This window comes from Prenolepis imparis, unplaced genomic scaffold (assembly GCF_030444845.1).
Source record: "Prenolepis imparis isolate NDT839.2.m4 unplaced genomic scaffold, iyPreImpa1.0 SCAF_2, whole genome shotgun sequence".
NCBI lineage: Eukaryota > Metazoa > Arthropoda > Insecta > Hymenoptera > Formicidae > Prenolepis > Prenolepis imparis.
Genome location: NW_028141160.1, coordinates 3,550,852 through 3,574,184, shown reverse-complemented (window position 1 = coordinate 3,574,184; position 23,333 = coordinate 3,550,852). Strand labels below are relative to the sequence as shown.

Below are 23,333 nucleotides of genomic sequence, written 5' to 3'. Positions count from 1 at the left end.
TGGGTACAGTTACAGGCAAGCTATTACAGATTATCCTATAGAAAAAACAAAATTGATAGATGTAAAAATTAAAGTACAAGGTTTTATAAAAGTGCTCTGCACAGAAATGGGACAGAGAATTCCTGAAAATCTCAAACTTCTTTGTCTCTGTAAAATATTTCAGTATAGATCAATGTATGAACAGAATTAAAAGAGTTAATTTTGAATCTTTACCATTAGAATTACTAGATACTACTACAGATTTGAATATTTTGGAAAGGCAATATAATAATTTGATTAACATCCCAGTGAGTAATATGTTATCAAAAGAAATTCATAAAGTACTCAAGTTTAAGAGTCGGACTTCCGATAACTCCATCAAAATGATAATATTATGATATCAATAAGTCCTCCAATGCGTCGATTTTAGAGGAAAGAAAGACATCACATAAACGACATCTAAAAGAATTCCACAATCTGACTTCTTTTAAATATCAAAAAGAGGTTACCGTTAAGAATTGCTATTTGTAGTATTATATTTTTACATATTTTTATATTAAAAAAAATAGAATTCTTTTAGTATACATTTCTTTTATAACATTTTATTAAAATTTTGCAAAATACATGAAACATTTATATTTGACAATTATAAAAAATTTGCCATATAATTGCAGACATAACCCAACTTCTTTGGTTGGGTATAGAGGCAACATAGAACAAATAACAAAAATATATATGAAAATATATATAATCTCTATTTTATGCTCAAATAATACATATTTAATAATATTTATAATTTAAGAAAGAAAGATGACCTAAAAACGTTAATATCGAAGAACGTAAATGCTATCTCCTTGAAATTCAACTCGCTCGGAGCACGCAGTTCACACACGTATGTGGCTTGCCCATGTGCGGCGTTCGTAAAATAGCACGCTTGCTAGAGAATCTACAGACATCTATGAATAGACATTATAAAGAGCTCTTCTGAAAGATATCTTACAAAAAGATAACTTACTGATATCATTTTTGAGAGAAATTAATGAAGTGTTCAAAAAGTCCTCTTAAAGAGCTCTTCCTCTCAATAATGCTCACTGGGATACCTCTTAACATAGATGCACTACACGATTCTGAGAAATTCTGGATACAACTTATGAATTACAAAAATTCTGGAGGTGAGTTAGTTTTTTTCGAACTAAGTAGGTTTGCATTGTCAGTTCTCATTGCAATCTTCCAATTAGTAACGCTTACGTGGAAAGAGTTTTTTCTACTATGAATATTATAAAATCGAAAATACGAAATAAAATTAATTTACCTCTTTTAGACAGTATACTTTTAGAATTAAATATTACTTTTGTGTCAAAAATATATGTTGCAAAGATTTGGTTTCTACAAAAGACATGTGCAATAGATTTAATGTTAATATGTATGATCACAAACAAACATATAATGAAAATGATTGTGATAAACAAACAAATGAAATCTTACATGTAATTTATAATATGTTTTCGTAATGACATTGTAATAACTTGATTATTTATTTGGAAAGCTTTTTTGTGATATGGCATTTGTGAATTAATTTATTTTAAAGTAGCAAAAGAGTTTATGTTTTTGTTATAGCTTTCTTATGTGTAACACACATTTTGTATTTCACGTGCAATAAAATTTATAAAAGTATAATTTTTATCTTGATTTTTCTTTAAAGTTATTCAAATTAAGTGAATACTTATTTTAAAAATCAGCAGTTGAGACAGATTGCGACTTTATACATTAATATTACTTGTGATCTTTTGCGTAACATCTTTATTAAGTTTAAACTAAAAAATGCAATATACAAATATAAACAAATTTTTCAAAATTATTTTGAGTAATACATTAGAAGCACTTCAGTTAATATAGTTCAAATTGTGTAGTTTAATTTTAAATTTACTGCATGATATTGGATCGTGAACATCAAGTTTCGTATTCTTAAGGGATTGGGCGATTTAGGCGATTTTAAAGAATGATTTTGGCGCTTTTCAATAATGAATAGTTGGCAACACTGCTCTCCTCACATGGTTACACATGGAAGAAGCAGCAACCGGCAACAAGTCCGAATATCGCTTTAATTTCAGGTAATCTCTCCTTATTCATCATTATATATTATTCACATAAATATTTCTAAAAGTAGTTTTGTATATGTATATTTCAATATTATCCATATTATTGTACATTTGGCAATTTGTCATTACTCTAAAAATTACGCGGCATAACCTGCAAACATATGTTATAATTATAAAAATTATTAAAAAAAAAAAATATATATATATATATATATATATATATATAATAATTGCGACATTTTTAAATCTTATTAACGAATCTTTCATGGGCTTATGCTGTATTTTAACGGTTTTCTAACATTTTATATAAGAAGATGTAAAAATAATGATTATTTTTGTTTTATGTTGCAGTGTTATTGCGTAATATGCTCTGTCAGCAGAACAGAGCAGTGCAATTTTGACAGTGAGAGCTTCATCTATTATAAGATATGTAAGTAAAAAACACTTAGACTTATTACACTGCGTTCCAATATTTATTGCTGGTATTGAAAATCTGAGGTATCGTAACATTGACCATAACTTTTCAGTATAAACATTGAATATTGGAACGCAGTCGTATTTAACTTTGTATTTTTATGTTAGATATGTAAGCATATATAATTAATAATTATTATTTTTGTTTTATGTTGCAGTGTTATTGAGGTACATTCTGTCAGCAGAACAGTGCGGAACAATTATAGTGCAATTTTGATAGCAGCAAGAGGAGCATTATAGTGCAATTTTGAAAGCAACAAGAGAGAGGAAGCTTCATCTATTAGATACGTAAGTAACAAAATTTTTAATTTGTACATATAAAGGCCTGGAATAGATCTAGATTATATATATATATATATATATATATATATATATATTAAGCGAAAGACGCGGGTTCAATTCCCGCTTCAGCGACTTTTCGGACCTATATTTTTCTCGCCTATTTTTCCATTGTAAGTACGAGGTTGATTGATAATTAATCAAATGGAACTCAATGATCTCAAACCAAGAGATACTGTTCCGAAAAATTAATTTTCGCGCTTGGCTCTATTGGCCGACATCTATAACATCAGATCACATTTATTCATTTATTATTTATTAATATTGAGAGTCGATTAAATAAAAAAATATTTCTTAAGTTTACGCCTGGGCCTAATCATGGCGTTATTTACAAACATCTATTTAGAAGGCAAAATGAAAAATATAGGATCGAAGGGGTCTGAATAGCTTAGTGGTAAGAGCAGTCGCCCGGAAAGCGAAAGACGCGGGTTCAATTCCCGCTTCAGCGACTTTTCGGACCTATATTTTTCTCGCCTATTTTTCCATTGTAAGTACGAGGTTGATTGATAATTAATCAAATGGAACTCAGTGATCTCAAACCAAGAGATACTGTTCCGAAAAATTAGAAATTAATTTTCGCGCTTGACTCTATTGGCCGACATCTATAACATCAGATCACATTTATTCATTTATTATTTATTAATATTGAGAGCCGATTAAATAAAAAAATATATATATATATTTTAAATTAGGTTAAATCAAAAGTTAATTTTTAAAAATATTATTTATATTAAACTAAAATATCCATAATTTAAAAATTTTTAAATTTAATATTTTATTTGTTAATTTTTTTAAATTTATATAAAATAATAAATAACGAAACCAAAATTTTGTTCTTTATATAAGAATGTATTTTTTTGTAATTGCAATTATAAAAAAAATTAATAGTATATAAAATCTTTATTTATTTCATAATACTTCTAAGAACGACATATATCATAAAATAATGCTCTTATTAAAATTTAATCATTATTAAAAATTTAATTATCTGTTTAAAATTTTATAAAAAAAATAATGGCATTCAGAGATGAAAAAAAGAATTTAACTTAAAAAAAACGTTAATAAGTGTAAGTAAAAATAACTACTTTAAGTTAAAAATTAATTCATTTTAAATTAACTAAGCTAAGTTAAAAGTTATTAACTTTTAACTAATTAACTACCCATACAGCACAAAATATTTTTAAAATCTTTTAAAAATATTTCTTAAAAGATTTAAAATAATTCTCGAAAATATTTTTAAAATGTTTCTATGTCCGCTTTCTCATGTTTAAAAAATATTTTCAGAAATATTTTTAGAAGGTTGCACACAAATATATGCAATAATATTCGTAAAATCTTTTACAAATATTTCGAAAATATTGTCAAAATATTTTAGTATTAAATAATTAGCTGCGTTCAGCAAGGGTTTTTGACAGTTACTTTTCTTGATTTCTTTCAGTAATTACAATGCATTTAGCAGACAAAGCAGACTAGCAGCTCAGTGACCTGTCAGATTTTTTAATATGATTAGTTCTTGCCTTTATTCTATGTTGCATTTAAGTATAGCAGTGTAGAAATCATAATAAAAAAATCATGCTCACTGAGCTGCTTTGATCTGTTAAACGCCCATTTTAATTATTGAAAGAAATAAAGAACAGAAAAGTAACTGTTTTAACCTTTTACTAGAATGCAATAAATTATTATTCAAAATTACTTATCTGATTAAATTACTGTGTAGGGATATATATTGTAAAATAAAAAATTCGATTGAACTTTTATCTATTTATTTTTTCTAGATGTATGAATTTTATTTTAATCTATATTTATTATTTTAATCTATAGAAAATTGACTGTACAAAATAATAAAATCTTTTCAAAGACTAAAAAAACTCTTCATTAACAAAAACTAAAAAATAAAATCTGTCCTTTTTCAAATATAACAGAGAATGTATTCTCATAAATATCAAAAAATAAAAAATGTTTTCTTAAAAATAAAGTAAAAGTATTTTAACGGTTACTGAAGGAGATATTAGGTACTTTCCATTTACATCAAAGCTCAGATAAATTTCACTTCTATCTTTCTTCAACATCCATGTTAAAGAAAGACAAAAGTGACTTATCTGAGTTTTGATGTAAATGGAAAGTAGCTATTGTGTATAACTTAAAAAGAGAAGTTTCCTCTTTGATCTCAAAAACAAACTTCTCAATCTATATTTTCTTCATCATTATCGTTTTCATCGAACTCCATGTTGAGAGTAATTGATTTGGTAGAGCTCCATGTTGAGAGTAGCTGATTTGGTAGAGCTCCTAATACAAAAATAAATGTTTGCACTTAACTCGAAAACAAAAAATGTATGAATATCTGATTTTTATTGCTAACTTACTGCAATCTCTCCTTCATCAGTCTGGTCTTAGAACTATCTAATATAGCCATTTCGAAATGGAAGAAATAATTTCCGTATCGGTAATACTCGGATAAGTAAACTGTGCTGCTTCTATCATAAAAAAGAAACCTATATATATTATTATAAATATTAAATATAATAACATTTTTATATTTAAAATTTACGACTCTCTTGAGATCGCCACGACCAAGTAGGAATTGTGACGTCAAAGGTGAGAAATGATAACACATTGAGAATTCTTGTGTCATTTAAATAAAAAAAATTTGAATAAAGCCGCTTTAGTATACACTTATAAAATTGTTTAAAAATTGTTCTTCTCCATTAACAGTTATTAAACGTGAAATAAATGTGATATAAAGAATGCCATATATATATAATGGCTGTTTATTAACTATATCAAGGGAAAAAGATCGTTTTTGGACAATGTTATAAGCTAAAGCGATCTGAAAAATTGTTGTTTTATCCAAATATTTTTTTACTTTTAACGGCACGAATTCTCAGTGTGTCATTTCTCGCTTATCTGGACCTTACTATCTAACATGGCCGCGGCGAGTACGCAGAAGCCTTATACGTACTATGGATGCAAGCATTCAACTTTGTACAATAAAATTTCTGTTTGCCCTTTTGGCCTTTATAGCTAAATTCCACCGCAACAGTGTTTGTTATGCATGTACTCATTATGTTCCATATGAGACTATGACTGTTGCAACCACCTTTAGTTCTAAAATACTGGACCTAAAAATATTTAATATTTATATTAAATTGTGTGTATTATAACATAAATTAAAATTAGTATATTATTTTTAAGATTCTGACGTATACGTAAATTTGGAAATCAGATTCATGTGTATAGCATTCAACAATATATAGGAAATATCTAATTTCATTTCAAGGTCAGAAACAAAAATTTTTTGTATCTATTATTATTATATAACATGAATTTACTAAAATACTTACTACTTGGTCAAAAAAACTTTTTTTATTCAATCTTTTCTCCAGATCCATCATATTTTCGAACCTTTTAATAGGAAATAGTTGTGATAATTCTTCACTGCAGAAGAGTAACTGTGATTCACGAGGCATTTTTGCATGAGAATCTTTCTCTAGAATAGTAATAGTCAGTTTTGCTATTATCGTTTTATTTCGAAGCTGAATATTGTTTATTTTGTAAAGCATTTTTTCCTGCAGTTCTGAAACAATTTATTCATTATATTAATAAAATTACCTTTTTATTCGAGTTTTATTATAATATTAAAAAATACTAAAAATTACTATGTGTATTATATCTATAGATTACTTATAAATTGTCTCATCAATTATATATCGATATGTGTTAAGGTTTGTTTCACATGCGAGTACATTACATGATTCTTTGTTTGCTGATAATTCTGTGCTGTTTCCGGCTGTAATAATTTTTTTGTTATAACATGAAATTAACATGCATAATATTTATATATATTTAAAAATATTCATTTACAGAATCAATAGCAAAGAAAAATTCTAAATTAAGAGATGGAATTGCAAGTGTACATATTCAGTTACCTCTTTCGCTGACGAAAGAACGTCCGCAGAATTCCTCAGTTATATCTTTTAATGGTTCTGGTTTTTCTATCATTTTTTCAACTCTAGCTTTGGGAATGATTGCTAAATTAGATGAATTATGCGGAGGTGATTGATGGCCAGATTTACTTTTATTTTTGGGTTCATCAGTCTCGTTATGTTCATTATTATCAGAATCAAACATACTTATTTGCGTTTCAGTAAATGATGCTGTACTGAATTCTGTTTCCTTCGTCAGATCTAATATAAAATAAAATTACTTTCTATATTTATGTTAAATGAAGTAAATGTGTGATACTGTCATAATTACACAATACCATGTTTTATTAATAATCTAGTTGATAATGTAGTTTAAAAAAGACATAAAAAAAGAAAATTTATAATTATAACTGTTTATATGCGTTTCTACAAGAAACGGGTAAGATGTAATAGAATAAAGTCTAAAATATAGCGTTATTACAAAGAGCTTTGCCAGATAATAAATAAATAAATAAGTACATATATACATTAATACTAAATAAATACGATAAAGAATTGAAATAATTATACATCGTTGTTTTAATCTTATATGTTGTAAGTTACCTTTTTTATCAACTACAAAACGTTTCGGAAATGCAAGCCTCTTATCTTCAATTATTTTGACTTTATTCGGCTTAGTTGATTGAGATACAGATTTTGTTATAGTTGTTGACAAGGTAGACGGTTGTTGTGGGTACGGTATATCAGATTTACTTTTTTTCATTGGATGAAGTTCATCGTCGCTATCATCAGTTTCAAAACAATATTGCGCCTTTACATTATTATGCCTTTGATGTCGAGTTCGTTTCATTTTATCCATGTCGCTTACGTCCGAAATTTCATCTATATATTTCATTTTTTCTAAGGCATCCTCGTAAGTATCTGGAAGATACAATTATTCCACGATACAATATACTATTAAAACAATTTTAAATAAATGTAAAATTTAACATCAAATTTTTAAAAGAAGCAAACATTTAATTAAGAGCAAAAATTCAATTATGTTATAAATCGAATTCTAAGATAATTGTTATGAAAATATTTATTTTATACATTATATATTTTTACTATTAACAGTAATAACAAGTTTCGAAATATTTCTGCTTCTTAAGCAACGATTTTCTTATAATAAAGAAAATGAATCAAAATCCGAACTAGAGTCACTATATTAATATTAGATACTTTGGTGTAGAAAAATTATAAGTCTGCACAGAATTCTTAACATTTCTTGAATAAACTTTAATATAGCAACAATTGTTATTAATAAATGATAATAAATTTTCTGGTTCACCTGCTGTTTTGATGATCTCCAAAATGCCATATTCATACTATTGCTTTGTCGGGATTGATAATTTTTTTTTTTGCTTTAGTAATTTTATACGATTCTCAAAGAGAACGGAGGCCATTTCGAAATAATCTTGTCCTTATTAAGCCATATGGTCGGTATGACATCAAGTCCCTCTTCAAATTGTACTATAGAGAACATTTGCTAACATACAAATAAATAAATCATTGATGATTTTATTAAATAAATAAAGAGATCCATTGTAATGTACAAATACAAAAATTTTAATAAAAAATTGTTAACATCTGGTTATGTATATTTCATATATATTTACTAAAAATTAACAATATAAATTTAAACATTTTGTGTATGAATAATAGGAAACAGAATTACATGATTACGATATGGCATTTTGTACATTTTGCAGAATATGCCTTCATATACCCATGCTTCAATCGATTCAGAATTAGTAACAATTTTTATATTTATAGATGTTGAAGAGCATGGTTTTGTATATAATTGTTTATTTTTTTCTTCTATTAATTGTTTGCCTATTATATATCATTTATTTTGTGATATGGCAAAGTTATAAATTTCAACAATAATCCCATTCGTAAGTTGTACACAATTATTTCGATCATCAGTAGAATTTATGACTAAATTATCCATTTGTAATATCTTATATTGAAACTCATAATTCCGATTATAAATTACTGGGCCTGTATTATGAGCTTGCTTTAAATAAACATCGTCTATGTAATGAATTTTATTACATTTGTTGAAGTCAATTTGTATGTATTGATGATGACTTATATAATCTGATTCAGAAATTCTTTTACTAATCTGCTGAAGTGGTTTCTCTCCTTTTCTAAGTAAATGTTTTAGCGATTTCAAATAATTTTCGAAGACAAATGCACTGAAGGTCTCTAATGCCCCGAATTTTTGTACATCTGCCGATAGATGCAACAGATTATGGACATTAAACGTTACATATCTTTTTCCGTAGGTAGCTTCAAAGCATTGTACAAAATGTTGTAGAAGTTCCCCTGCGTAAATGTTATTTGATTCTTTTATTAGACCAGGATTTACAAGTATCGTCACAGCCACGTGTAAAAAATTGTTATATAAATCATCTGTTAATATATTTTGTAGTACTAAAGGACCCCAATATAACAAAAATTGTCTGAATTCCGTAGCTTTCCATTTCCTCCATTCTTTCAAATGTCTAGGACATCTAACAAATTCTGTCGGTTTGTATTTTTTTAAATTCAATAACCTATTAGAAATTTGATCGACTTCAATTGCTGATAATCTAATACTGAGAGGACCTGATAACCACAGCCATATTAATGTACGCATTACACCTAGATAAACTAAGTGCATGGGGTCTAAAACAACATTTGATACTAAACCTACCAAAGGTAATTTATTTAGTATCGTTTCTTTACGTTGGTAATCATCTATGTAAGCTAATTGTTTGAATTCATTATCTGTTCTTAAATGACCAATTGATCCGGGGAAACATACGAGAGTGGTTTGAAAAGTCCGTGCAAAGTCAGAGAGATGGCACCACTGGTGCGTATCGGGGTTATTTTTAGTTAGTAGCATCTCTTGGAAGAACACACACCAAGTTTCAGCCAGATCGGTCTATTTCTCTGTGTTTGGCGTTCGTTTGAATCGAGAAAGTCGAGTGATTTCCAAAAAATGGATGAAAGAGAATTTCGTGTGTTGATAAAACATTACTTTATGAAAGGCAAATCGCCTCAGAAGACTAAGGAGAAGCTTGATAAACATTATGGTGAATCTGCACCTTCGATTAGAACAGTTTATAAGTGGTTTCAAAATTTTCGGAGTGGCCATATGAGCACAAGTGACGCTGAACGTTCTGGACGCCCTATTGAGGTCACTACTCCAGAAATCATTGATAAAATCCATGATATGATGATGGATGATAGAAGAGTGAAGGTGCGCGAGATTGCTAGTGCTGTGGGCATCTCGAGTGAACGGGTACATAATATTTTGCATCAACATTTGGGCATGAAAAAGCTATCCGCAAGATGGGTGCCGCGATTGCTCACAGTTGACAACAAACGAAATCGTGTGAGGTGTTCCAAGGACGGTTTGCAGCTGTTTCAGCGGAATCCACAGGACTTTAAGCATCGTTTCGTCACTGTGGACGAAACATGGATACACCACTACACGCCTGAGACCAAGGAACAGTCCAAACAATGGGTTGCCAGCGGGGAGTCTGCACCAAAGAAGGCGAAGACCGTTCTTTCGGCCGGGAAAGTTATGGCGACTATGTCTTTTGGGATTCGCAAGGAATAATCCTCATCGACTATTTGGAAAAGGGCAAAACTATTACAAGTGCATATTATTCATCGTTATTGGACCGTTTGAAAACCGAGCTGCAAGAAAAACGTCCACGATTGGCCCACAAAAAAGTCCTTTTCCATCACGACAACGCACCAGCTCACTCATCTGTAGTTGTAGCCGCAAAATTGATGGAATTAAGGTTCCAACTCGTTCCGCATCCCCCCTATTCTCCAGATTTGGCTCCCTCGGACTACTACTTGTTCCCCAATATGAAGAAATGGCTGGGGGGAAAGAGATTTTATTCAAACGAGGAGGTGATTGCGGAAACGAATGCCTATTTTGCAGAGTTGGACCAATCTTATTATTTGGAAGGGATCAACAAACTGGAGCAGCGTTGGACGAAGTGTATAAGCCTAAAAGGAGACTACGTTGAAAAATAAAAAAAGTTTATCCCGAAAAATTAAGTAGTTTTCATTTTTGCACGGACTTTTCAAACTATCCTCGTATAACGCCATCAATGCATTCACCTTCGATTTTACATTTAGTGCAACTATTATAACCACTGTGATACTTAACATTCAGAATGTAAGACTTATTGTTAGCTGGAGAATCACATACAAATGCAACAATTCTTACAATATAAGTCTTATTACTGTAATAAAATCCATTATTAATTAAAATCATGGCTTCGTCGACAAAACGTTGTAGATATTCATTACAATTTTCAGGTTTTCCTACTCCGCAAAAAATTCCAATAGGACGTACGATATTTAATGTAGAATCAGCGCATAAAATAGGCCATAGACTTTTACTTGTGGATTCTCCTACAGGGGCTCCGTCAATATTTATTATTAACTGTAAAGTATCAAAGACATGCTGCATTTTAAGACGTTGTTCAATAATTTTTTTTACTGCAATAGTTAATCCAAAATGACAATAATGCCCATGCCCCATGACAACAACATCAGTAGATCGTGGAATACGGAATAAAGTACGAGCATCCACAGGTAAAGTAACATTTGGAATTTCATTTAGAATACGTAACAAAGAAGATGTAGCATTCAATGGTATCTTAAATTGTTGAGCCCAAAAGCATAGTTTTTGTTGTAATTTCTCTTCTCGTTGTTCTGAAGTATATTTAAATGAATTTGTTTCAATAATTTGTTCATTTTCTATGACTTTATTTTCTATAACTGCGACACATTCGTTGTTATCATCATCCTGACTTTCTGCATCCGATTCAAACTGTTTCTCACTGAATTGGTCAATAGAAATATTTAAATCATCTACTTGATCTACATTGTCGTTTGGCGACGAAGAATTTGTAAGATCTGCGAGCTGTACATTACTGTCACAGACTTGAGCACCATTATAACATGTATCAGCATTTGTAGAAGATTCGGCAAAATTATCTTTACTAAAAATTCGACTATGAATTTCGCTCAAGTCATTTAATATTTGCTGACGAATTATACGACGAATGTGTCTTTTACTGTAATATATGTCTTCAGTCTTTTTTCGTTTATTTGACATTGTTGAAAGAAAATTAAAAAAACTACAAAAGAAGGGAGATGTAAGAGATTACATCAAAGTAACAATTATATATATCAACTGCTAACAGTGAGAAAAGATACATATATATATAACACGTTTTATTCTCTTATTTATTCAAAAACTATGCGCACTCATCTATAAAATATAATAATAATATTATTTGTAATACTACTAGAATGTGTGTGTATGCATGAAATGAAATTATTCCTTATACACTCGGTATATATATAATATAAGAACACGAAAAAAAACAAAAAGAGGCAAAAATAAATAAAAAAATTAAATTGAAAACAATTAAATTGAATATCTTACCTTTCACTAAACTCGTTTTTTTTCTTCTTGTTTTGGTGTGGCACCTGCTTTATTCTTATATGAATTAAATCTTCTCTTTTCTGGTATATAAATATATCAGCACCTTAAAAATAATACTTAACCTAACCTAACCTAGAAATTGAATATATCTTACCTAAAGCTCGTCTTTTTTTTCTTCTTTTTTTCACGGCTTCTATTCTTCACGAATTATGTCTTTTTTTAAGCTCGTCGTAACCTTTTTACGAACGTTAATGCTTATAGATCAAAATATATACACGGCTACATATTATAACATGTCTGTAGTTAGAGAGCGAGAAGAGTCAGGGATTCCCACTGACTGAAATTAATATATATTTCAGTAAAGAATTCCGAGTCTGCGCTGCGCGACATTTTTGTCAAGAGATGGTTTCACATGCAATCGCGCGGTAAATACAAAAAATTGTAAATTGGTTTTGCTGCATATATTTCATATACATACGTATATGTGAAAAAACAATTTCCAGATCCATAAAAATCTAATATTTATGAAACCATTCATTAGAGAGAAAAAGATTTCCAAAAATTTAATAGGTTTTTCAAAATATTTTCAAGAATAATAAAATTGAATAGTATAATAGAATATGTGAACAACATTTTTCAAAATATATTGACATTAACTTTTGTAACTGTGGGAAAATATATATTCTATTATAAATAAACCAATAATAAATGTAAAATATTTTTTAAATATTTTGAAACAAGATTATAAAATAATAAATATTTAGATTTAAACTAATATTTCAAAAATATGTATCAAATATTTAAGAAAATATTATCTGAGCGATAAAGAAGAGCATTTTTAAAAATATTTTTAAAAGATTTTCAAAATATTCTAAAAAATGTTATCACAAAAAATTTTTAAATTATTTTAAAATATTCCTAAAAACATTTTAAAATGTTTTTATGCAATATTTTTATAGAAATATTTAGAAATATTTTTTGAAAACATTCATAATATTTTGTGCTGTATGGGTATAGTTACTACTCAACCTTGATATACATACTCGTACATAGACATATGTATAATAAAATATAATAAAGATTAATAGTGTTAATTTTTATGTAAAGTCTGTTCTTTGTTGTTAAACTAATGCATTTATGGAACTTTAAAAAAAACAGGTATACATGTGTGATTTTTGGTGTAAAAGAAAAACAGAAGAAAAAATATTTATAGATCTATATTTGAAAAAATATATATCGAGAGTTCAAAATAAAGCGTTACAAGTTTTTATCTCCAAAAATATTATTTTTAGAAAAAAATGTTTAAAATAAAATTTGCAGTATTTCAAGAGAGACATAAGTTGATGTTATAGGAATATTTGTGACAGTTTTTGAGGTCATTTCAAGTCAATTTGATTTTTTTAAATAGAATTATTCTAAGTGCTTTATGTAAATAGATTCCTTGTAACATTCCGCATAAAAAATTATACATATATAATATAAGGGTAAAATAACCAAAAATTCATCAACTTATGTCCCACTTGAAATACTGCAATTTTTATTTAAAATAATTTTCTCTAGAATTATTATATTTTTGGGAATAAACTCTTGTGACGCTTTATTGTGAACACCCGGTATATAGGTCTGGAAAATTTATTGTAGGTATTGTGTACCAATTTTTTTGCTTAAATGATTTCGATTAGAAATTTACGAACAGTTTCTGAAGAAATTCAATTTATAAATTATAAATTTGTTCTTTATAGCTGAACTAGCTGGGCTAAGTTCTTCCACTATACTTCCACTTCTTATACACACATACACACATACGCGCGTGTATATTATTATCTTTATATTTTTAAACAGTTGAAGTCATTAAATTAATTTTTACTTTAAATTACTATTTTTTCTTATAAATTACTTATTCTTATAAATTACTTTTCTTATCAATTACTCTTTTTTTTATATAAAAGCAATTGCTATTAGTTTTAGAAATAGAAATTTAAAATGTTGGGTAAAAAACATTCATACAAACGCACAATTACTTCCTCATATCGAATGAAAATGATAAAAATGGAAACAGATATTATAATGGAATCTTATAAAATAATTCCATCAACATCGGCTTCGACATCATTTTCTGAAAATATATTACAAAATGAAAATGTACATGATGATTGTATGGTAGAAAATGAATCTGAAAATGTTTTACGTGATGAGGATTTAATATCAAATAAATTTGAAAATGTTTTACGTGATAATGATGAGGATGTAGTATCAAATGAATGTGAAAACATTTTATGTGATAATGGTGAGGATCTAGAATCAAATGAATTACGAGATGAGAATTTAATATCAACTGAATATGAGTTTTCTGATGAAAATAGCAGAGTTGTACAAGATAATATAAACAATGTTATAGAAAATAATGATGTAGATAGCGCATCAAATAGGAATACTGATTTTAAGACATTTTTAAGCCAATGGGCTATTAAAGAACATATTTCGCAATCAGCATTGAGCTCTTTGTTAAAAGGAATCAAACAATATACATGTAATAATTGCAGTTTCGACATATCGTTAGATTCAAGAACTCTTTTGCGTACTCCTAGAAGTAGTAATATTGAAATGTGCGCTGGTGGTCAATATTATCATTTTGGACTGAGAGAAGGGATACTAAGTATTTCACCATTAGTTTCACAAGATATTACAGATATCAAAATATCAATAAATGTTGATGGATTACCATTATTGAAGTCGTCACAACGACAATTTTGGCCAATTTTGGGATCCATATCTAAATCTAAAGAGGTTTTTATTATTGGCATTTATTATGGAACACATAAACCATCAGATTCAAATGAATTTCTTGCAAAATTTGTGGATGAAGCAAATATATTACACGAAGAAGGAATTACTATTAATAACAGAAATATACCATGTACATTACATTCTATTATATGTGATGCACCAGCGAAAGCATTTGTGTTGCAAACAAAAGGACATAATGGTTATTCCAGTTGCACAAAGTGCATAATTGAAGGCAGTTACATTAACGGTAAAATGTGTTTTCCTGAAACAAATGCACAACTACGAACAGATAAAGATTTCCGTTTAAGGAAGGACGAAAATTATCATGTTGGGCATTCAGCTTTTTTAAAACTACCAGATTTTGATCATGTGAACAATATACCTTTGGACTACATGCATCTTGTATGTTTAGGAATCATGCGTAAATTATTATATATGTGGTTATTCGGAAAACTTGAAGTCCGTTTACAATACAGAAAAGTAGAGGAAATATCATTGCAACTTGAAAATGTATTAAAATTATACATACCATGCGAATTTGTGCGCAAATCAAGATCACTTGCTTTTGTCAAACTATGGAAGGCAACAGAATTTCGAAATGTATTATTATACACAGGCTGTGTAGTTTTCAAACTTCTTCGAAAGGATCTGTATAATCATTTTTTAGTATTGCATGTTGCGATTAGAATATTATGTTGTTCACAATTTGAAGAATATATTGACTATGCTCAGGAGCTTCTAGAACATTTTGTATTATCTTTCAAATTGTTATATGGTACTGACAACGTTTCACATAACGTACATGGTCTTATTCATTTAGCACAAGATGCGAAAAGATTTGGTACACTGGATACCTTTAGTGCATTTAAGTATGAAAATTATTTGCAAACATTAAAAAATGTACTAAAAAAGCATAACCAACAATTACAACAGGTTGTTAGAAGATATATTGAACGAAAAAATATTAAGACAGCACGTGAATTGCACATAACATTATCTGATTTTGTAATAGACAGAAAATCTATTCATACAAAAGGCCCTTTAATTGAAGGTTGCTGTAACCCACAATATTATATAATAAAATGCTCAAATGCAACCATACGCACAGATACATTAGCAGATAATTGCTGTGGTTTAAGTGATGGAAGTATTGTTCAAATAAAAAATATTACTTATCATAAAGAACTAAAGACAGATGTCATTATTGGCAATGAGTTTTTACATAGAGAAAATTTGTATGATAAACCATGCCCTTCATCTCTTTTAGGAATATTCGTCGTAGATAATTTATCAGATTTTAAAATATGGCCGATAAAAGATATTAAAATAAAATATGTTCAGTTACCATTAAATAATAAATTTGCTGTCTTTCCATTGCTGCATTTATAAATTTATATATACATACATATACATATATACATATATATTTATATATACATATGCATATGGCGTGGCCCATATAAAGTGTTACACACTTTTCTCTGCTACCTGCTAGAGATATTAACTTAAATTTTTTTAAATTAAATGGGACAAGGTGCCTGAAAATATGTTTTTCAAATTTTCAGGCATTTTGTCCCATTTAATTAAAAGAAAAATTAAAGTTAATATCTAACAGTTGAAGAAAAAACAGTTTGCACTTTATGTGGGCCACCCTGTATATATATATGTGTGTATATGATATATTACAGTGCAGTACACGTATACATAATGGAAGATTTATGGTCCATTGTTGAGTTTGAAGATGGTATGGAAATGATTCCCACCTGCTGGATAATGGAAGATAAAAGTGCTGCTCGTTGGCCAAATTTTACTTCACATTTGAAATTTATGAAAGCTGTAAAAAAATCGCCTACCATATGAAAATGAATGGTCGTTGTGCAAAATAAAGAAAATTTTAGCCAGTTCAAGTAAGTTATTTACGAAATATACAAAGTAGAAATTTTATGTTATTTATGATTAGTATGTATGCATTAAACATTTATTATAAATCTTAATTATTATTAACGATCGCTAGTCAGAAAAATAGGAGTAATGGAAATGGATCGATCAAAACTAGCAAATAATAAATTTATTTAAATTTATCTTAGTACACGGTTTAAAGAACATTGTAATAATATAAAATTGCATCATACTTCACATTCTGTTATAAGTAAACATCGGTCTGAGCATAAACATGATTTCGATTGGAATAAATATAATGTTTTACATACTGAAAAACATGTAAGGAAGAGAGAGATAGCCGAAATGTTTTATATTAAAAAACTTGATAATAACATTAACTCACATAAGGATACAGAGAGTTTAAATGATGTCTATAACAAAATAATTAAGGTCGTGTAAATAAGCTTACTTGAAATCTATTATTTTGTGACGATCCTTCGGGAGGATATGTTGTCTGCTGTCTCGCACTTTCAATTTATTTGACTTTTTAAAAAATGCTGTACAATGACAATCGTGTATAATTGAGATGTAATTGTAACTAATTTTATTTGTAAGTATGGGTATCTCTTGTAAATTGGGCTTGGTTATACGAAAAGTGTTCTGTGTCACCGACGATATGTAAAAAATTTGGTTTCAGTGTTTCACTTGAAAAGGACCACAATCATATGGTCGAAACGTCGTGAAATTTAAATAAATTTATTATTTGCTAGTTTTGGTCGATCATTTCCATTACTCCATTTATTATAAGTTTCTTGTTTTTGTTATACGTATTAAGCATTAATTACATTTTCCATTTAGGTGCATATGACAAAGGATTATTAAAATTAAAAAAAGCTGAAATTTTGTCGGTTATTAATTCAGAAAACGACGATCTAGAAGCTTTCAAGAAATCTCGAAAAGAGAGAGCAAAAAGGATAATCTCAAGCAGTGAAGATAATGATAGTGATCAAGAAAATATACAGTTACCTCATTATCCTGCGGTTCCACAAATAAAAAGCAACACATTTTACAAATCAAAGAAATGTGATGATAAATCCAAGAAACAGTTTATAAGTATAAAACAAATTGTACATATATTTATATAATACATTTAAAAGTATAACTACTTATTATTATTGATTGGTTTATAGAAGAAGCTGTAAATACTTCCGAAGAAAAAGAACTGAAATCTAAAGATACTAATGTATGCAAAATAAAAAATAAAAATGATAGTGATTTCACTAATGGTAATTATAGATAATTTATAATTAAAAAACAAATAAACATCAACTAACAATAACACTACACATCAATGTTATATTTTCGTATTCAACATTATAAATACAATATAATGTGTATGTTACGTATTTTTTACATTTGTATTGAACACGAAATAATAACATTGATGTTATATTACTGGTAGTTTGTGTTTACTGGAGATGGTTTTTTTTTAAATATATTGATATATTTTCTAATTATAGGTACGTGTGATAAAGATAATTTATCTGATGACGAGCCTTGTGCTAAACGTAATGCAAGTAATACTGGTTTAAGTAAGTATAAAACTATCATTTATAAATATATAGCGCATATTTATTTTATTTTATGATGTACTAATATATTATTTTGTAATTTTAGCAAATTATGATTTTCAACGTTGTATAATAAGAAAACACGTAAACGCAGGATATCAACTACGTTCATTGCAAGAACAAGGAAATGTTATGAATAACAGATTAGATACTATTCTACAAAATCTTCAAATATCTTCCTCTCATGGGACAGAAGGCGAAACTGTGGAGCAAGATATAATAAATAACTTCCCAATTGAGAACATAGAAGATTTAGGGTGACGTCCCATGGCGCGTATTGCGATACGCGCGTATCGAGCATATCGAACTCCGACCAATGGCAGACGATCCGCCGTTTTTGATACGCCGACGATCCGCTAAATTTATATTATTCGAGCGTATCATACACTCATGTATAGTACATATGTATGTGTAAAAAAAAGTGAAGGTTAGCTTGTAAATATTAGTTTGTAAATAATAAATATTTACAAGCTATTCTAATATAAGGATGGAGAATACGAAGCATACAACACCTGTAAGTATTAACAATGTTATTTACATTTTTCAAGTAAATCTTAATACATGCAAGAAGCAAAGAATAAATCAGAACATATAATTTTGAGGTTAGAATTTGTTCATAAATAAATTTGAATCATGGATTTTATTTAAATATTATTTTAGATATAAAAGGAATAGTTATTGGTATGATACGGATTAAATATTATTGTATTTATTTTACATTTATTTTTCTTGTAGCCTATAAAGTGTGGATATTGCGGTTGGTTTATTGGGAGCCTATTAAATACAAGTTTATTGGAACATAGTTGTTTTCAATTTTATGATGAAAATACAGAAGTTGTACATATAAACGACTGTAACATTGCTAAGATTAGTAAGTATTCTAATAACAAATGCATCAATCAATTTGTAATAACTCTGTCATCAATACTAGACTCAGTAGTTCTAATAAATTAAATCTTTTTAACAGTTAAAAAGGATCAATTATTGCCAAGTCAATTAAACAGCAATCAGCCAACAAGTCAATTAAACAACAATCCAGATGATTATAATGAATGCCTTATTGCTGCAGTCCAGGCAAGACCAGGATTATATGATCATCGAATTCCAGTGAATGAAATTAAACTGTGCACAATATGTCGATCATTAAAAATCTCTCAAATGAACCTTGAATGTGACGTTGATAAAGTTGTCTAATATTTACCTGATATTTAATTGCTCCTGACTCTTCAAACTGTAGTGGAATATATCAACGTCTGACTGAAGAAGAGCTTGAGAACAAATGTTTCTAAAATTACTATTAATTATTTGTTGCTTGACAAGTTCGTCTCAGGACGCTCAAGAGTATGCAATACCACAGTATTATAGAAATATTGCCATCGATCCATAAGAATATTAAAAATTAATAATTTTGTAAAAAGACTTTTATAAAATATAAATAAAAATATATGCTACTGATATATTACCTAAGGAAGAATTTCAATAACACTAATGTTGAATGAGTACTTGTCTCCAACAAGAGAAGAGAGAGAGCAGGCACAACGTAGCAAAATATAATATAAACTGCCTTCTGAAAACTTCTGATTTCACTTTTTCTTTTTAATGGTGCGTACTGGGATCAGCTGGGATGTTCCGCTGTTTTTTGTACGCCACAGTTTTGTTCCTACTGTCCCATGGAGCGGATTGCGCGGAAGCGGAACTAGCGGATCACCAATCACAGGACTGCTTTGACGTAATCTGTGAAAGCGTTATATCAGAATAATCTCGTGATTGGTGATCCACTAATTCCGCTTCCGCGCAATCCGCTCCATGGGACAGAAGGGATTCAACTCCGGCGTATTGAAAACAGCGGAACATCTCTGATTGGTCACAGAGTTCGATACGCCCGATACGCGATACGCGCGATACGCTCCATGGGACGTCACCCTTACAGAGTTTTGAAAAATCGTTAATTGAAGGTCAAATAAATCGCCAAAAATTGGTAAGTGCTAAAATTCGAAAAATTGGAATACATTGTATGCACGTGTGCGTACGTGCGCAGATGTGTGTACGTAAATATATTTTATAAGTGTGTGTGTGTGTGTGTAGCGTTTTCCAACAACCGTCAAGTCGACACAGTAGGTTTGTTCGCGTTGCATGCCCCAACATGCTCCTTTTCACTTCAATGCGCTCGTATTGGTCTAATACGAGAAGCGCACCAATACGAGCGCATTGGAGTGAGAAGGAGCATGTTGGGGTATGCGATGCGAACAAACGTACCTAGTGTAACACAGAGTATTATTCTATCTTCTTTCAATACCAATAAACAATAAAGATAGAATAATACTCTGTTACACTGTGTCGACTTGTATCGCTTGCTGAAAAACGTGTGTGTGTGCGCGCGCGCACGCATACACACACACACACACTTATAATGTATCTTTTTCCATATTCTTACAGATTAAAGAATTATCGCGTATTGGCAATAATGATATCAGAAAAGTTGTGTTTAATCTTTTACGGACATTAATGTCTGATAAATTAGCATGTATGTTCAATTACATTGGTGGTAAAAAACGACTTTTTTATGATTTGGAACTACGGAAAGTTATATTCAGTAAGTATAATCATATTATCACTTTTAAATATAATACTAATTTATATAAATATAATGATTTTTTTTATATAGGTGTTGTAAGAGTTCATTTTGCAAATGCAACAGAGCTAATTATTGCGGAACCAATTAAATCGTGGTTACGGAATGCAAATGAACGTTACCAAAAGAAAACAAAGTAAATTTTTACAAATTTTAGAATTGAATGTACACATCAATTAAATTACTTAATATTAATTTTTTACGTATTTTTTGTTGTAGAGACAACACAGATAGACACACAACGACCACTACAACTATCAATGATACTGCAGCATAACATACATATGTTATCAACTAAGGAAGTGCTCTTGTCTTCGCGCGCACTTCGCGACATGACGTTCTCGATGATGAGGGTAAAGTAAACAGCGACCTGGATTAGTCTATATTATTCGATTGTCGCACTTTTATCGTATTAGTTTATTCTTTAAATCAGAAAAATCAGATACAGTGATGTATTGTTTTCTTTTTCAATTATATAAATGTTGATATGATTATATGTTTTATACGTTGTAACAGCCGCTTTTTGTGAGCGTCGGACGGCTCAGTCGGGATCAGGGCTCGAAAAGAGGTCGACACAGAACACGCGGTTAATGTTACGTTAATAAAACTATTTAATAAAAGAAACAAACAAAAGAAAAATGATACACATGCAGGTACAGCGATTTAAACACCGCACGGAAAATAATATGCAGTATCGTAATAACTCGCGAGATACTCATAAGACACGCAGTAAACGTACCACGGGTAATAACATTTAAACTATCGTTCGCTAAATAACATATAAAATAACATTCGGCATCTACACGTATCGCAGTAGATAATATGCAACAACATAGTATTCGGTATTTAAACGTATCGCGGTAAAGAATATAAGATTCGGTATTTAAACGTATCGCGGTAAAGAATATATAAAAGAATATTCGGTTTCTAAACGTATCGCGGTAAAGATTTTACATATATCGTTCGCGCACGCCATTAGTGCGCCCGGGGCGTATCGGTAGGTCGGCGCGAGTCGGGGTTACGCTAATGATGGCCGCGGAGCCACTTTCGGGGGAAAAGCGCGATTTCTTATATTGAAGAAATTCGGGAAGGCGGACCGCGGGCGTGTAGCGAGACGCGCGTGGTCGGGGGCGCGGTGAGCGCTGTGTACGGCGCGAGAGAGAGGGCGGCGCGTTAGGAGAGCCGCGAAGGGTCCTCTCTCGCAAGAATGCGACCGGGGCTGCGTTTATTGCAGCGAGGTGAGGAAGCGGAAGCGAGCGGGTCGGAAGTCGGTTCTCGCGAATAACTCGAGAGAGGCGAGAGCACACTCTACCCCTTTGACCAACTGTTTCGGGTTTCCTGGTCGAATCGGAAGACTCCTTACGGACAGCTGCGAGACCTCTCAGCCGAGACGGAGTACACTCTATCTCAATAGTCCGAGTCGTTGTCTAGTGATCTGACGGGAATCGGATCGGGAGATGGAATGCCGATCCTAGGATCTAGGGCTCCTTTTATACCCGCTCGGAGCTAGATCATTCGGCAGCTGGATAACGGTACTTGCCACGTCGGTGGGCTTCGGCCGGATTCGGCAGCCGTCGGGCGTGTTCGGCGCGGCGGTATACGTGCCGTCGACGGCTATATACCACACGTATATTCGTATGCCGTTCGACGGCATTAGACTCGCGAAAGTTTAGGGGGCGCAATGCGCCTGCTACATTGCTGGTGTTCGCCGGGCGCAGCCTTCCGACGGAGAGTCGGGAACGATGGGGGGATGCATCGTTACAACGTTTTGTTTGAACTATCAATATACAGAAGTTTATATTAATTTTGATATTCCTTTAAGACTGGATCCTCACCGACTATGCTGAAATTATGACGTCAGAGGCGAGAAAACACTAAAAATTCTTAGATGCCATTTTAAAACAAAAATATATTTTCGATGAAACAGCATTTCAGATGGTTTTATAGCAGACTCTTAAAATACCTCAAAAACCATCCTTTTTCCTTTATTATCAATTAAAACAGCTGTAAAATGACTGTAATATGAGATTCAGTCTGGTCTTTACACATGCGCAGTCATTCCGTATGACAAAGTCTGATATC

General features: G+C 30.3%; 2 protein-coding genes and 1 pseudogene across 2 annotated transcripts; all 3 read left to right on the top strand.

The window, feature by feature from the left end:
- The first annotated feature begins 2,429 nt into the window (after positions 1–2,429).
- Positions 2,430–21,528, top strand: LOC145932821 (uncharacterized; annotated as a pseudogene).
- On the top strand, positions 9,843–10,466 carry LOC145932824 (histone-lysine N-methyltransferase SETMAR-like). Its single transcript, XM_083032059.1, has one exon. It carries the CDS (start codon positions 9,843–9,845, stop codon positions 10,464–10,466), a length of 624 nt encoding a protein of 207 aa, XP_082888185.1.
- On the top strand, positions 14,304–16,496 carry LOC145932822 (uncharacterized). Its single transcript, XM_083032058.1, has 2 exons — positions 14,304–14,462; positions 14,565–16,496. Exons 1-2 carry the CDS (start codon positions 14,304–14,306, stop codon positions 16,494–16,496), a joined length of 2,091 nt encoding a protein of 696 aa, XP_082888184.1.
- Positions 21,529–23,333: the final 1,805 nt, after the last annotated feature.